Here is an 18,075-nt window from a genome sequence, read left to right on the forward strand (position 1 = left end):
AACCTACATTTTGTGGAGAGACAGGTCTGCTACTTGTATGCTCAGAGACAAAGAAAGAGCTGAGACATCTACATACAACATCTAATTCCAGTTGGATTTTATAATTCACTGACATACAAACCACAGAACATATCGACGTCATTATGTAAGAATCAGTGATCAGTCCAGAACTACTTTACTGTAACACATATGAAAGAAATGCTAGAGAACTTAAAAATATAATGTAGAGAATCAAAAATATGATAGGTGCATTAACAATAAATGTCGATGTGTGAAAACTCAGTCATCTTTTCCTGACCCATAGCCACAAGACCTACAGTTTCTATGTGTCTGTGTTACACTGATTCACCTTCATCCAGCAAGAGAGAGAATGGAGAGAGAGCAGGAGAGAAGTGAGACTTCTGCGGTTTCTCCTGCTATATTTACCTGTTATTTCCAAACCCTTGGGATATGTTCCTGGATACCCTTCGCTAGCCATGACCACCGTCACAGCTGCACTGTCTTCAAACCACACTGGCATGGAATTGGACAACTTTTTATTGATAACTGCTTGCATGACTTCATACAAATCACTTTTCAATAGTGGAAGAATTACCTACAAAAACAGATCAGCAAATTCAAGAAAACAATTTAAATTGTTACATTTTCTCTCACTGATCTTTTAAAAATACTAATGCAACTGTAAAAATAATATTAAATATGTTTGTACAGTGTATTTTCACACATATATACATAATGTGCACAATCTGTGGACCTTTAAAAATACTGTTCCTTGAAGGTAATTTTGGAGAGTAAAAGATCTGCTACATGCGGAGGAGAAAAAGTAGACAATAAAGAACCCTATTTGTTCTGAAGAATTAAAATGAAGTGGTTTGTTCCACTTATTAACAGGGAGTGGGGAAAAGAAGTGTTCACTTCTAATAAAGTAAAAAAAGAATTCAAGTCCATTCTAGAAAAGATATGAAAGTGCTGAGTTTCACTCAGGCTTACCCTTGTAAAGCCCATCTTTGAGTATAACCTGCTGAAATCTTCTCTGGAATGGAACAATTTCATAACAGACCTTCTGTTTTGAGTAAACAAACCAAATATTTTAAATCTCAATCAGCTAACTGTTCATCTGAAACTTAGGTAAGAATAATAGTAGATGGGAACAGACTTTTCTCCTCCCATAATGCCAAACTGTATCTACCTACACAATAACTCACCTGACACTCTGGGTCACCAAATCTGCAGTTAAACTCGAGAACTTTCGGTCCATCTTTGGTAAGCATTAACCCAGCATAAAGCACACCTAAAATAAAAAATTATATAAAAAGCCATCTAAGCAACTGCATAGGTCATATGTTTCATATTTGTAATAGTGTTAAAAAGAATGACACCTGTGCTTATTTAAAGGTAGGAAGTTGACACTTACTAAGCGTTAAAAAGAAATCAGGCAGAAACAGTTGTGGTTACAATTCTGCAGCTTATTTTCAAATGTTTTCCTCTCTGTTCTTCCTTACTTGATGATTATCCACCATTAACAAAATTATATCCATTGATTTCAGTGGTCGCTAAATCAAGCCACTGATATCAAACCCAGTTTCCAAATAAATCAAAGTTATTTTCCTTAACTTACAGGGTGAGTTAGGCCTATGAAGAGGACAAAGTTAAAAAAAAAAAAAAAAAAAGTCTTTCTCCTTATGATTAAAACCCCCAAACTTTTGTACATACCAAAATAGGGGACACCTTCTTTCCTCATGCCATCAACAGTTTTTTGAAGAACAGTATCTCTTATTTTCTGCAGTAAATCTTTAGAAATCTAATAAAATAGGATTAGAAAACTGTGTTTGTAAAAAAGGGAGTGCATGGTTTTTCCTACTCTGATGGCGTTTTTAAGAACCAAGCAGAATACTTGGCGTCCTGCTTACTCCAAAGTGTTTCATACTAGCTTGTCATAGAAAACTAGTATTTCTTTCTCTCTCCTCAGACAACAGCATTAAAACAACCGTTTGCATTTCTTCAGACACTTTTCCATGCTTAGATCTGTACGCGTACACAATCAGCCTGGCTTCACTGGAACAAATCATTTGCACAGATTGGAATTTAGATAAGGTGTCCCAAAGACAAATCAGCTGGAAAGTACAATGATCAATGAGCATGTTTTATTCAATAAACAAAATTAACAGTTTTATAGAATAATAACCCCTCCCTTTTTTTTTTTAAATAACCACCACCCCCCCCCCCCAAATCACTGGCCATGACATAGGTTAAGAGAATACAAAGTCCTTTTGCAAATAGAAGTTCCTTGCCAAACTACCTTAAGCCACAACAAAAATTCACCATTAGCTTAGTTCAGCACAAGATAAAAATGTGGTTTTAAGCACCTGGTTCAGTATTTCATAACATTAAAAAAAAATCAAAATAAAAATATAAAGTTGCAGAAATAACATATCCACCTTTCCACTTCCTCCTGTTCATCATGTGGAACTGAAAATTCACAAATGCTTTCCATACTGACGCTGTAGCACAGCTATAGCGGAGCATCTCCTTATCAATACATTTTTACCTGAGGTGCTGGGGAATAAGCTCCCATCCCTCCAGTATTAGGACCTTCATCTCCATCCATTAATCTCTTGTGGTCCTGGGCTGGAGGCATGGAAGCAATTGTGACGCCATCAGTGAAACATAAGCACTAGATAACAAGAAGAATAATTAAAACTCCAGTGTATGATTAAAATTAAAGCACAAAAAGTACAAGTATATTTGATTTTCAGTGTTGCAATAGATATTTAAGAGTGTAAATTATGTCTCCCTGATAAAACAAACTATATTCTGAATGTTTCCCTTTCCCCTCAGGAAGAAGTGCCTCATTTTTTACTACCTTGCTATGAAAATTACCTTTAATATAACACATAAAAATTACAACATAACATCAGTACTGAAATACTAAAAAGTTAAAAAAACATTTAAAATATTCATGACGGAAGCTATTTCCTCCCTAACCTTCCTCCCCTCCCTGCCCTGGAAGGAAGGCATTACATTCCTTTCAAGATTTCCTGTTCCTTGATAAAACTATTTAATTTTGAATTATTTATAAATCACTCATATAGCAGATGCTTTTACCCTCCTTATCTTCATAATAACAAGCCTGTTGGAATCTTCTGAACCTCAATGATGATCTTCACTGATTGGACAACTGCTAGCTGTACTCAAAAACATTTTAGAATGCTAATTAAAAAAACAAACAAGGACTTCCCTACATAACCTGAAAATGCCCAAATATTAATATATGAAAAATTGTAACAATTTTTGGAAGGTGAATTATTTTGACAGCCAAAGCAAGCAGCATGTTTTTCATATTTCTGTCAGTTATCACAGAAAAAAATCCCCTTTAAACTGCATGTTTATATTATTGTGTTATTTTACCGTAAGTATTTTAAGGACTAATTAAGAGTGTTATATATTTTCCACCACAGAATGAAGATCTGGATAACCCCTTAGTTCCTAAACTGGTTGAGCCAACTAGGAAGGAGTAAGGATGCCTTGCACATCTGATTCCTTCATATCGGGCAGGAAAACAGACTATGCAAAGACTGGCAACAGTTGGAGATGATTGCTTGCTTTATAAATACCACCACCTTCAAGATGAATGTTCACAACATCCAGCATAAGTCAATTCCAGCTCCAGGAGTTGGGAACCTGAGCTGGTACTTGGCTGTTCTACTTTATGTGAAGCAGGTGTCAAGTTGCTCTGACACCTCAAAGCACAGGCTCTAAATTCTCCTTTTCTCTTTCACACTCCACTAATCACATCAGATATACTTTTTTAAACAAATGAGCTGAACCAGTTTAAAATGAAGGAAATGTCCGTTCTGCATATGTAGAGTAAATCAACATTGTCAAAACATTCAACAGCCTTTGGTTCCGGGTCCCTTGTCTCCAGATGCACTTCCACATTGCAGTATCTAGGCCAATGAAACACATTAAAAAGGATCCAGAAGGCACCTGTCTTGAGCTGATTGTTCCCTTGCTCCAAAGGAGTTTACAGCTCCCTCATCATGCAGTTCAACATATTTCCTTCATCAGCAAAGCTGATTAAATGAAGTTCCCATGCTCCCTTGCTCCCAATCACTCCTTGCCTTGCTCGGCACTTCACCATCCTGTTACTTATACTGATTCAAATGGCATTGGCCTTTAAACCAGAATGCACAAAACACGTAAGGTGGTGGGGCTGATTTTGAAAAATGATCCTTAGATTGTAGCTTCACAAAGAGGTAACTAGTACAACTGAATCAAAGGCAAACAACAGTGAAAAGGTAGCAGTGTGGAAGGGAAGGAACACCTTATGCTGTCTTTGCTGTCAGAAATACTAACAGAACTGCATGCTCAATGACACTCAAAATTTTTAAGGTTTGGTATTTTTTCCCCATGTGGCAAGAGCTGATTACTGTTTGAGTTATCTTTATTTAATTTTTTCAACAGACTGCAGGATGTTTGGTTCTTAACACAGCTGTCTTTAATTAACATAATTAAATTTATAAACAGATAACTGGTTTTAAGCAATAAAATCCTACACATCCCTGCTGTAGGTACTTACGCAATATTTCCTAAATAGTTTAGAATAGGTATAATCAAAATGTTATAGTGAGATGCACACTTACAGAAACTTCTTCTCCTTCAAGAAGTTCTTCAACAACAACAGTTTCCCCAGCTGTGCCAAAAGTCTTATCCTACAGTAAAACCAAAATCTCTTCAGTTCTGTTTTTGTTATTTTAAACTATTCAAAATGCAACAAGAAAAAATATTTCTACTACAGCAAGAAAGATGTAGCACAGTTTTAAGACTATTAATCCATTCTCCAGCCTGGTTATATAAAAAATTGTAAAATCTTTGCTCCTCTTTTCTGCTTATTCCTAAATAAATGCAGATTCTATGTGTCAATGTTTTTAAACATTTATGACTTACTGAGCACTTCCTCATGCTCTAGCTTCTAAAGTTTTTACCCACTATACTGAGACTAATGGCAATGACTATCAAGTCTATAATCTGAACTTTATTTTACAAGAAAGTGCTATTCTATGGAATACATTGGAAGAGGGCAATATTTTCATATTTCAATGCAATGTTTAAACACTGACTGCATATTCAGGCAACTAAAAACAACCAGCCCACACTGACAAGGTAATTTTGTGGATCTGTAAGACTCTCTGACATACTTTTCATTTTTTGTTCAAGACACTGAGCCACTTGTTAAGACATATATTTGTCCAATAACCATACACACACAACAAAATTTGAGTGCAGACTCTATCTGTATTCTGACTCTAGAAATATAAGTGTCAAATAACATCTATGAATCAGGATAGCTCCCCTGCATTATAAGACACTGTGCTGCTGACGTCAGCTGAGGACCTGACCTGTATGCATCTTATTTTCCACCTCTATATTCCTAGCTTTTCAGATAAAACTGCTTCATTTCTCATCTCTTCAGGTTTTGATGGTCCTAATATAGCTAAATATCGTACCTAAATGTATACTTTGCTTGAAGTAATTCCACTGGAATTTCACTACATGCTTAATTACTGTGTGACTGGAGTCCTAAAGCTGATGTTGCTTGTCATGACCAAGGTCAATTACAGTGTTAGTTTTACAGCACTGTAGTACCAGTTTGATTGCAGCAGTCTCAAATGGTACAGGCAATCCATATGGAAGTAAGTGTGGGTTTTATTTAAGAATGATTCTATTTTAGCCTAAACTATGCCTAAAAGAGTACCCTGCCTCAAGCAATAAACATGACAAAGCTTCCTAGCTGTCCACATAACAGGTAAAAAAATTTGATGCCTATTAGCCAAGTTTCTGTTACACAGAAATAAAGAATATCTCTGAGATTCTGAGATGGTTAGCAACTTATTTTCTGTGAGAATTCCTCCAGTTAGTGCATGACATTTCTACTAACCTGCATGATTTCAGTAACAGCTTTGCATGCTTCTTCCTTGTTTGAAGCTACAATTACTCCTTTGCCAGCTGCCAGGCCACTAGCTTTTACAACTAAAGCAGGGAAGTTGGCACTTCAAAGACACAGAAGAGAGATTCAACATAAACACTCTGTATTGCAAATATATTTTGTAGACGTTTTGAACATTTCAAATAGATGAAAAATCAAAATACTTGTAAGTTTTCATAGCAACCATTTTACCTTATTGAGTAACACACAGATAAACACTAGGCTTCTCTCATTATGCTATGCCTGTGAGGGATTTCTACTTCCTGTTTTTTTCTCCACCACTGAATTTCATTACTGTTGCTTTTAATCATTTACTGCTGTATCATTTTTGGGTCACCTGAATTGTATTCAGAAGAGTAGAACAGCATTTGCTGAGTACGTCTTCAATGCAGAATTTATATTTGTGCAAAAAGGTGCAAAGAAGGCAGAACAAATGACTACAAGTCTGCAAGCTGGGTTTCCACAGGAGACAATTTGGAAAAAAAAAATAAAAGAAAAACCTTGTCCTATATTATCCTGTAAACTGAACACTGAATTTTATTTTCATTTAGAGCAGTAAATAAGAACCATTTAATTATCACTGCAATGTGATAGTGTTGTTATCCTTTAAAACCTTTACAGATATTCTATCACAGCCGAAAGTACTGACATATTAGTAAACATTTGATTGTTTGCTTTGGATACCTAGCACACTGCTGTAAAAAGAACTATGTCTAAAATGACAAGAATTTTACCTGTTAATAAAACTACATGCTGCTTTGGGATCAGTAAAAGATTTCCATCTTGCAGTTGGGATCTCATGACGATCCAAAAAGGCTTTGGTAAAGCTCTTACTGGACTCCAGCTGAGCTGCCTTTGCCGTTGGACCAAAACACCTTACTCCAGCTGCTGTCAAGTCATCAACAATCCCTAAAAAGTACAACACATAAAAGTTTCATAAATCACCATATGAATTGAATGATTTCTCCCCATCCTTCTACTTAGCAGTTAACTCAGCTACAACTCATCCTGAACATCTGCTAGTTTTAGATAATCTTTATCTACATATCCCGTTTTGCTTACCATAAATTTGGGACATTCTGTTTCGCTTACAATAAATATTGTACAAGGTTATAAAGTCCTAGAACTACCTCAACTATGGTCATTCATCTTTTACAAGGATGACCACTAAGCAGAACTAAACTTACTTACTTATAATAGATTATATTTCATCCTGTTTTCTCTATTTCATCAGGTAGTCCGAGTTTTGCAGACGCACTGATTCATTTGAACAAGTAAATCACAAATAATAAGCCATATATATATATATCCAATGCCTATTTTAGATGCATTCTTCACTATAATCAGAAGCAGGCAACCCTGCAGTATCTGGGGCTAAGAAGATCTACTGCATTTGGTAAGAGATGACAATCTCCCCTTGTTTTATTATAGCTTTTAGTTAAAAAGTTCGTGTTAGTATTTTGTGAAGATGATAATTGCTGATTGTGTGAAATATTAAAACAGAAAAAATATCGGCATGTTTATAAATGTTGTGGGTTTGTGGTTGTTTTTTATTTTGTTTTGGTTTTCTTACCAAATCTGAAATTATTACTATTTGAAGAAATGAAAACTTCACCGGAAAATCAAAACTCGTTTCCTATATGGAAACACTTTGATACCTCTTTTACTAATTCCAAGCACTTAAAAAGAAACTGAATATTTAAGAATATTTTAAGTGTTATATTGTTCACACAATACCCTTCAGAAATTCATTTTCATCACACCACAACCCTGAACTTCAGGGAAACTGACACAGAGAATCTGTTTTCATTCATACTGAAGACGCTGAGATACTTCAGTGGTGCACAGAAGACAGGGACTAAAATTTACTTTTCTTCCTAAATTACGAAGACTATGGTTTTTTTAGCTTGCTTTCTCTTACCAGCAGCAAGAGGAACCTCTGGACCAACCACAACCAGCTTGATCTCCTGATCTCTGCAGAACTGGGCAAGCACAGAATGACTGCTCACTGAAATAGCTGTCAAAAACACAAGAGTGGTAAGACTGGATTCATTACTGTTGCTTAGCACTTATACTATCAACACCTGAAGCAGCACTTTCATCAGTCTCACACCCTTGAATGGCAGGTCATTATGCATCTGGAAGAGTGAGGTATGCACTAATATATAGACTTACATGCAAGGGTTAGACCAAAATACACTCCCAAGCCCCCAAGCAAAGGCTGTGGTCTGAAATGCATTGTCAACCCACTTTGCTCTTGAAGGTGAGAAAACCAATTTTGGGTTCCCCTACACTGCCATACATCTCTAAGAACATCTTGTTTGCCAGCACAAGAGGTGTTGTGAAGGATTCAAGTGAAAATAACTCACAAGCAAAAAAACCATGGTTTTTTTTCAGCTAGTCTCCTTCCTGAGTAAGGTTACCATGAAGCTTTATACATGTTCATGCCCGTACCGTGTAAGGGACAGGTACAAGTGGCTAGTAGTGGGATTGCAACTACTTTCTTTTCTTTTTTCCTTCTTTCTGTAGTGCCACGTTAAACTGACATCACTGAAACAAAGGGGAATCTCAACATTTTTTTATTACATTAGGCTGAACTTAATAAGGGCATGTGCTGTAATCATGGGTAAGGTTATCTGCTCTTAGGTTTTTATGAACATTATTTTTCCATAAACAAGCATTTAATATGACAATTCTTGGAATACCAAAAACTGTGTAAACAAAGTAAAAAGCTTGCACAAAAGACAATAATGACAAGTATCATGATAAAATATTTACGCAAAGGCAATGCAATTCCACTGCTTTTATCAAGAATAAACAAAGCCAAAGTCTACAGAGGATGGAAACACAAACCCAGAACAGCCAAACAAGCAGTGAGTGGAGCCTGGTGTGTATTGGCTGACCCTGCAGGGAGGAGACTAACACATCAGGGCACAAAGCTGGCAAAGGGAGCATCGTACAGCACAGCACAAACCCTCCTTGCAGCTGGACTACCTTCCTTTTAAGTTTTGTCTGTGATGTCCTGTTAGTGACTGTACTGCCAAGTATGCCAGAAGCTGGTGGTCTCTTCCAGCTAGTTTCCAGGGAAGTGATGAGAAACAAAAGAAGTGGCAGTGATACAGCTTCTGCTGGACAAACAGACATGATTTTGTGTCAGTGCCCACTGTGCTCCTGCCATTCTGTATGACTAAATTGCCTGCTTCCACAAGGGAAGCAGCTATTTCTGCCTAAGAGATGGTGTAAAAGCAACTATCTGAAACCCACACTGTGGCTGTAGATTTACCCTGTTTGGGTGGAATGGGGGGAACAACAGACTGAACACTCATAAAAATTACCTCATTGATAGCTATTTCAATTATATTGTTCCACCAATATTTGTATGTAACGAGAAGCGAAGGTTTTTGACCTCCTTGTGCAACTTAAGTCAGTTGACTTCTGGCCCACAAGAGAGCAAAACCAAAAGCATTAATATACTTGGCTTTAAAGTACTGATTAACGTAAAGGTCAATATTGTATTTCAGTCCCATGAGGGTGTTGTGAAAGCAGCTGGAGAACAGCAGATCCCGACCAAAGAGAGCGGGAGCTCTGGTGGGCAACTGAAGAGGGATGATCCCTGTTCCCTACGAAATTAATCCATGTGAAGGGGTGAAGGGAAAAGAAAGAGCCTGTAAGGTGATTGCACTTTACATTCCACATTGTCTTGCCTCAGGTCTGATCTACTAGTGAATATGGCATGAGATTTACATGATGCGGAAATGTCCTAGTAACAAACAGAAAAGAATAAATCACATTGTTAATACATAATTTTAACTTTCCCCCAAACACCATTTTCCTCAGGATGCAAATTGAAAGGGGAAATTTTTGTAGCTGTGTTTCATATCTCAAAACAACAGCCAAATATTCATTTTGAAATAAACAGAAGGACCTTGGACCAAGGTTTTCAAAGCTAGAGCTTAAAGTTAAAAGAATATATGTTATACTGAGAGCTATAATGTGATAGAAGGAGGTGTCAGGATGCTGAAGTCCATTCACAGACACACATCTATCTCCGGATTCAGCAAGCTCTTTTGTACACTTCTGACACCAAAACTGCCATGCTAATTAAATATAAATTAAATATAAAACTATATTTAGCCACTCAACCTAAACCTGTCTTTACTGTCAGAAACAATTACTGACTCAAATTAACCATGAAAACTTTTTTTTTACTTAGATACAAGCAAGTTTGAAAATTTTAAGTTTATAATTTTAAGCTCACATTTACGTATTTCAGAAATCACCTGAGAACAAGAGTTGCAATGCTAATTAAAGGCAATCTCATGAGCCATGAGAGGAGGACGAACTTTCACAGACAAAATCAAAAACCCCCCAGAAACAAGGGTTTCACAGACACTGTCGCTCAGGCTCGCACAATCTAATAGACTCACATGCTTCTGCAAAGCTGTTTTCCATTCTCTCCCCCGAGTTAAAATCTAGACCCCGATGACAGGACTAAAATGCCTGAGCAGATAAGACAAACTGTTTCCTTAAAAACAAATAAGTCAAGCTATTCACAAATTCTAGATTCTGTCTGCCTCCTGGTTGGTTGAGGATTTCTCTCCCAAAAACCATGTGAACCCCTAGCCTAGAAGAAAAGGTTTTAGTAAAAGATTTTTGGACCTGGCTCAAGCATTATTATGCACATGCTCAGATATTTTTCACTGTTGAGGGTGCAGTATTTTTTATAGAATAACAATGTGAGAGAAAAGCACAGCAGTTTTTAAAAGACACCACTTGAGAGAAAACACTGCAATTAACATTCTGCAAGCCAAGCAAACTGGCAGTGACTCCATTTAGCACAAGGGTAAAGATTTTTGTTTGAATTTCTGGGATGCACAGGGAACATATGACTTTCCTGTGAGGCTCTTCCTTGGACCCACTCCTCAGAGGCCAAATAGAACAAAAAACTTATGATACTGTGACTAGTCAAAGAAATTAAGGACAAAATTATTTACACAGCCTGTAATTAAGTATTCCAATGGAATTAAATATAATTACCTGCTGTACAACAATCTGACAGGATTCATGTTTCCACATGAGGTGGTAACAAAAAAAAATTTTACTTGCACACAAATATGAATGCATAAAATTAATGCATATAATTCATGTTCACATGCATACTGTGTTAACTGTGATTAAGTATGTTATCACATGTTTTAAAGTGGAAACTTAAGTCGGTTGCTTAAAGTACCTAATCCAGGTTCTACTATATAAAGGACACAAGACAGGAATCTGAGTAATTACGCTGGGTTTTGTACTGATTCACTCTGTGCCTCCAGGCAAGCACCTTAGACCAGTATTTTTTTAAATGCAGCATACAATTTTGGATGCTCATTTTGAAATACCTTAAGCTTGATTTCTCAAAACTATTAACTATGAACAATCTCAAATACAGCCAGTCAGAGCTTAACATATTAAGCTAGAAGCTCAAAACAAGCAGTCAGTACAAAGACAGAAACATCTGAAAATAACCTTAACTTCTTAAGGTCACCAAGACAAATGAATGACCATTTTCCTATGGTGGAACATTTCAGGCAAGAAAGTATTCTCATCAAAGATTGTAGGGATCACAGGGCTTCAATGCACTTGAGAATATAGTTGTGAATTTAGTACTTTAGGTGTTGACATTTGCTTCAGGCACTTTTCAGCTGTTCAAGGAGCAGTATTGAACTGCAGTGTGTACCAAGAGAAACCACCAAACCACCCTTTCTCTGCTAGGCTGCTGGGAGTTGGGAACCACAGCAGCTATCTATCCTGAGCTGCATTCTTGGACAAACGTGCATCTTACAGATGGGAGTTTTAGTTGCATCCTCCACCCCCAAACCTAAAGGATTAGATAACACAACTGAGATAATTAGTTAATTCTTAACTGCATCTATATGTTCTATTTCACATGCCCAAAACATTAAAAGATAGTAATAATCTTTTCACATCAACAGCTGTGATTTCAGATCTATGACAAGAACAACTTACAGGTTGAGTTATCAAATTTAAAAGTGGTATTTTGGGGGGTTTACCTGAATTTGAAATTTTTCCACTGTCAGCTGTTCCTGCATTTCCTGGAGCAACAAACACATGTTTTACATGTGGAGACTGGGCCAACTTCCAGGCCAGCGCATGCTCTCTCCCTCCACTGCCAATCACAAGCACTTGATCAGTCATTAGTCTGCATAAAACCAGAACACAAGCAAAACAACCAGAATTAGCCGCGTGAGGTTAGGAAAGCAAGAGCTACACAGACCACAAGTTTTAAGTGCTGGATGCAATGCAGTTCACAACAGATACAAATGTCACTTTGCTTCAGGCAACAGTATTTCTATAAAGCTTTTGTTGATCAAAAAAAAAGGAGAGAGAGATATGTATATGAAAATAGATAACTGACTTAATCAGATGTGATACAAATTAAATATCAAAGACTGAACTGCTCCACAACACAGAATTAACCTGCAGAGCAATCCATCTTGGGTTTTCCTTCAGTCAGATTTGGCAAGTGCTACAAGTTATACAGAAGTCTGTGATACAGGAAAAACACAAGTGACCAGACCTATAGAAATTCCTGGTGAATCCAAGTCTGCAAAGGGCAAAGCCCTTCTGATGAACTAACCGTATGAATACAGTATTACAGTGTTTAGAGCTGAATGGGAAATCAACTTCCAGCTCTGGCTTTCCTGAAAACAACCACAAGGCAAACAATAGGGAAGACCAGGTGACATTAACAAAGAAGATTCCTCTGAGAAGGTACTGCAGGACATCCACTCCTCTCTCCCATTCCACTGAGCTTTAGGAAAACACATTAATGCTGTCTTGGCCTGAATAAAGCAGGTGTTTGAATGAAGGCTGTAACTTCATTACAATTTTAAACTGTTCAAAACATTTTCAGCAGTTTGGAAACAAAATGGTCACACAAATGAAATGAACTCTCTCAGTTTTGCCTTCCCTATGTCATCTGTATATGTACATGTAACTTACATGTATTGTACTGATGTCAATATTACAATTTTTTCTTTGAACGGTTTTGAAAGTTAGCCTTTGCTTTTTAAGATATATTTACTTCTATGTGTATTCTTTACATATTTACTGATGTACGCCACCTCAGAACTGCTATCCTGACAATGATACCACATAGCTAGCAAGGAAGTAGAATTTGGTTATACTGAAAAAAACCCACTGGAATTCAGAAATTACCAAATAAATGAATAAAGTATATAATTTATAAAATATGTTCATACATCTTTATTTGGAGCTCATAGAAAAGCAAAGGCTAACCTCCTAAACTATTCAAAGAATAAGCTGTTAAGAGTCACATTTGTCCAACCATACTTAAATTACATACGCAAACGATGCCACCGCACTGGTTAAAGTGAGAGTTTTATTCATACAAGTCAAATGCTCCCCAAAGAAATTATTCAGTGGAGCAGAAAGCAAGCAGCTACAAGTTGGCAGGTGGCCCTAAGCCCAAGTGCAGCATGCACTCAGTACTTGCAAAAAATAGCCAAACAATCTAAAATCTTTAAATCTTAACTTATGCAAAATAACAATCTAAACCTATTTAAACCTATTTTTAAAATGGCTTAAGCATTTTAAGTAATGAGAATAAACAAAATCAGTTCAGTGTTGAAAATGGCACAATTTATTCAAAGGGCTTTGCCTGGCCAGTGAAGGGGTGTGATGTGTCCCTCTCCTGTAGGAATCACTTCCCATTCATCAGGAGGAGGAATGTAACCCAGATAAAAGTCTTAGGCAAAAGGAACAACCAGTCTCCCTGTTGTAATCCCAGCACATATAATGCGCAACCCTTGGTCATCCCTGTGCCTCTTCCATTAAGCAGCTGGTCATTGACCTGCACTTGCCAATGTGTACAATGCCTCCCAAGGCAAGCTCAGAAAAAAACCCTGACACGCATCATAGCTTGAATACACACAGGTGACAGCTCCATTTCCAAAAGCAGTGAAAAGTCAGGTTTCCCCTGCAGTCCCCTCCTTTGAGGGAAGACAAGAGAGGATGACTAGAACAAAAAAAGCACATCTTAAAAGAAAAGGAAAAAAAATACAAAACCACCAAACAACAGATTTCTAAGAGAAAAGCTAAAAGACATGATAGAAAGCAGATTTTTAGCCAAATGATAAGGCAGTGACATGTGCCTCTCCCTCATGTCAGCTGCTACAGCTTGACTTGAATAGAGCTGTTCTGATAGCTCTGACCTTGAGGAAACCTGCCCTTCCTGAGGATCTGGACTATGGAGGAAACAACTTCGGCTCTAAGGGCACTATGCACTTTATATGGTGAGCCTGAATTTTAAATCCAAGCCCACTGTAAGAAACTTCAGATCGGAAGAGCCCACACACGTTATTCACTATGAACTAAACACAGTGGAGTTAAACTTTAATTGTAGGTTCAGGCTGGAGGAGGTCAATAACTTTCTAATCAACAGTGTTTGACAAGATATACATGTTGCAAAGTTGCAGAGATGTTTTAGTTGCAAAACTCCAGAATCACTTACAATAAAACCAATAAAACAAACAAAAAAAACCCCATGGGGTAAAAATTATCAGTTATGGTACACATACTTGGGAAACCAAGTTATGCTAAGCCTCTTTGGTATTAGAATTCAAGCAAAAAGAGAAGATGAAAGATTAAGTGATTGGCTACAATAAAGGGATGATTTAGATAAAGGCAAAAAATAAGCAACTTAGGACAGAAGAATGCAATATAAAAGAATAAACATTTATCATGTAGCAGGCAGCTATCTCCTACACTAAAGTTAAACCAAACAAGCATGTTTCCAGTGCTGCCCAGAGACAGTCATCATTAAATAGTAATTTTTAAGGCAAATTTTATCAATAATAAGTTGAACTATACACATTATCTAATTTTCTTACAACTACCTCAAAACCGCATGCAGAGATTTGAATCTAAACAGAGAATATACTTACCCTACCCTATGTGCTACCAGTCAGAGGAAAGTAGTGCTCAAGAGTTCAGATGTGCAAAAAGAAAGGAGATAAGCAGCCTTCGGTTCAATAGTAGTACCCCTGTCCCAGTACTACCACCCCACTGACGACACTGCAACTAGCCAATGAACAGGAAAGACCAGCCATTCCAGCAGGGAAGAGGGGACAGAAACTTGCATACAGATAGATGATCTAGGAGTGAAGAGCAAAAACCTTTGCAGAGCAGAAGCAGCACAGCCTGTTGTTTCTAAACATGCAAAATGAATTCTGTCCCATCCCAGGTATTTTTTGCAGTTAAAATCTATTTGCTACTCAGATTGTAAACATTCTCTTTTTATCTAAAAACGAGGCTATGCATTTTGGCTATGCATAAAAATGAGGCTATGTATAGTCCTATGAATATCAACAGCATGAAACAACAAGTTGTGTGATGCACTTTCACACTCTGCTAAGCCTACTGCTTAAAACTAGTAGGACAGGTGTGAAGATCCAGTGACACTGTTGCCAGCTAAAGTAACTCACCATGCTGGCAACTCAGTCAAAGAACCACTTCCTTTTTTTTCCCTGAAGTAACATATTGTAATACTACTTTCAGCTAAAAAAAAATTAATAATATACAGCATGAAATTTTATATGGGAGCAAGTAAAATGAACAAGCCACATAGCATATGTTCAAATAAAATGAAACCAATTTTTAACATAGTGTGAGTAAAAATTAAGTTTCAGCCATTTGTTTTGAAAGTCAGTGTTACTTGTGCATCCCACAAGTGGTATCTTAGCAACTTTTATTTAGGGATGTAGCTTGAGAAGAACTTTTGGTGGCAATCCCAGTTTAGGAGGCTCAAATCTAGCAGTAGCAGCCTTTCTTTTTTTGCACTGACATAGAAAAATGTCATGTAGGCCCTCAGCTGCCCAGCAAGATCTTGCATTAAAAACTGAAATTCCAAGAGGAGACATTTCCTTTTATTTTGTCACTAATACAAGAGTCAAAAATCTGTTCTCAAAAGACTTAAAGCCATTCACAAGCTAGATATTTCTTTTGTGAGGATTATCACACACTCAGGTTTTTTGGAAACAATTTGTGAAATCCTTAAAAATTCCAGAACATGGAGCATAATTTCCTTCAGCAACCATTGTCTGCTATTGTAAAGAAGGAAGAATGAACTTATGTGAAGTCAGAACATGAAAGCAAAGCCAAGCTGATCACTCCGTGTATCCAGGTGGAGAGGACATGAGGACAGAGTGAAGACAAGTCAACTTCCAGAGTAGTAAGTCAGCAGAGAACAAGCATCAGCCTAGAGACCTTTATCCTCCACAAAAGGTAAGGCTCACCAAGAAACTGGGCAACTCTTCCAGTAGATCAGAGCCTGTGGAGCAGAGAAAATAAAAGTGAGGAAGGCAAAACCAACAGTATTTCACAGCTTGCCCCATCCTGACTCCAAGGCACATTCAGATTTCAAATACAGGTAGAACTGAGAAGAGGCTACTAACTCAGTTGCTGCCCCTTCCCTTTTACCATGGAAGGTCAGAAGCCACTGACTCTTTCTAAAACTGATCCTCTGCACAGACTTGAGTGTTAAACTCAGCTTGTTGGTTGTGTTACTGAAGATAACTCTGTAAGAAAATGTAAACTTCTAAGTAAGTTCTTCCCAGATTTCAGTTTCATTTCATAAGTGTGGAGCGCAAGTTACCTAAGTATTTTATCTCAACTAGGTGGACTCTCGTAATAAGCCGTTGCCTTATTACCTCACCTCTAACTAAAGCAATAAAAAGGTGCAATTAAAATAAGAGCCATGCAGTACAGTGCAAACAGTAAATGGTATGACTGGCAGCAGCTCACTGCTTCAGATAGTGAATCTGATTATAGATTATTATAAATATAGATTATAAATATATATTATAAATAGATATTTTTAAAATTAAGATTTCTTAGTGCTCCTTGATTTAGAGACCTGGTGGAGTGTGTTTTGCTTTGGTGAGCCGAATACACCAAATCTTAAAAACCTGTGTGAAAAGGTGCCTCAAAACAAAGTAGATTAAAAAAATTGCTTTTAGTGTCTTAGTTTCAAAAATATCTGAGCTGAGGCTGGAGTAACAATGGTAACAAATGGGTATATTTAAAATGTTGCACTGTGCAGCATCTAAAGTGCTTCTGCCCTTCACAGGAAAGTACTTGCTGTCCAAGCAGGTTCACACTCTGCCCACAAACATTTACACCTGCATTAATGCTGGACTCATTTATACACCTTGTTGCCATTGAGAAGGGATGTTGTGAGCCCATACACACTTTCACTTTTCTTTTACTGGCTTCAGAGCAGGCCTGATCATAGTCAATTCACTGAGATTTCATAAAACTAATGGGGGGGGGAAGGATGATAAAATCCAAACCAGATCTCTGTAAACTGAACTGAAGTGCAATCAGCCAAGGTCTAGAGACACTAACAGTGAATGAATGGGACACCTGAGCTGAGCAGAAGAATTTGAGGGCAAGACCTGCCTTTCAGGCAGCAACAATTTACCGCATTACTGCACACTTACACACTACTGTGTTACTATACACACCTAACCTCTGCCTATTTAAAAGCTGAAATACCTTAGCTTTTCAACACTGGGATTCCAGAAACCTAACACAGGCATTCAAGTATCTTTATACAAAAGGCATGGTCCTCACTCAGAGTATCTTAACTCCTGCTTTCCTAGAGCTCAGGCTACAAAATGGCCCAGCAGTTACAGCACTTACCCCAAACTCAAAGAACCCAAGCTCAGCATCACCAAGAAGGTTCAAACACACACAACCCTCAGTCCCTGGAACAGAGCTCTTATCACTTGGCTTTGTACTTCCTCTTGGACTTAGGCAGGAGAAGAAAAAGAAATGAAGACTCACAGGAGACAGGAAAAACACAAGGCTGGGCAGGCTGTGCAATTTAGCTGCAACTCCACTGAGTATTAGTTTCTAGCTCTGGGTTTGTAATGGGATGAAAAAAATGGAACAATAGATTGGAGAAGAAGCCAAAACCTAGAACTTCCTACTTCCATCTCCAACAGCTAGGCTGCTGCCATATTCCCTCCTGGGAACCTGCCGTCCTTTACTTGGCTCCC

At 37.5% G+C, this 18,075-nt stretch overlaps 1 protein-coding gene across 2 annotated transcripts in view; it reads right to left on the bottom strand.

Annotated features, from left to right (window-relative positions):
• Positions 1–18,075, bottom strand: part of GART (phosphoribosylglycinamide formyltransferase, phosphoribosylglycinamide synthetase, phosphoribosylaminoimidazole synthetase) — a 40,658-nt gene that overhangs the window by 20,186 nt on the left and 2,397 nt on the right. For both annotated transcript variants that reach the window (XM_080613608.1, XM_080613607.1), the window contains exons 2-11: positions 16,309–16,343; positions 12,043–12,191; positions 7,908–8,003; positions 6,721–6,895; positions 5,939–6,050; positions 4,644–4,712; positions 2,549–2,674; positions 1,714–1,801; positions 1,206–1,291; positions 427–595 (exon numbers count right to left, since the gene is read on the bottom strand). In XM_080613608.1, coding sequence (XP_080469734.1) covers positions 427–595; positions 1,206–1,291; positions 1,714–1,801; positions 2,549–2,674; positions 4,644–4,712; positions 5,939–6,050; positions 6,721–6,895; positions 7,908–8,003; positions 12,043–12,187 — 1,066 coding nt within the window. In that variant the 5' untranslated portion in view covers positions 12,188–12,191; positions 16,309–16,343. The remainder of the gene's footprint in view (positions 1–426; positions 596–1,205; positions 1,292–1,713; positions 1,802–2,548; positions 2,675–4,643; positions 4,713–5,938; positions 6,051–6,720; positions 6,896–7,907; positions 8,004–12,042; positions 12,192–16,308; positions 16,344–18,075) is intronic.

The sequence above is a fragment of the Psittacula echo genome (genome assembly GCF_963264785.1).
Source record: "Psittacula echo genome assembly, chromosome: 3".
In the NCBI taxonomy this organism is placed as follows: Eukaryota; Metazoa; Chordata; class Aves; order Psittaciformes; family Psittacidae; genus Psittacula; species Psittacula echo.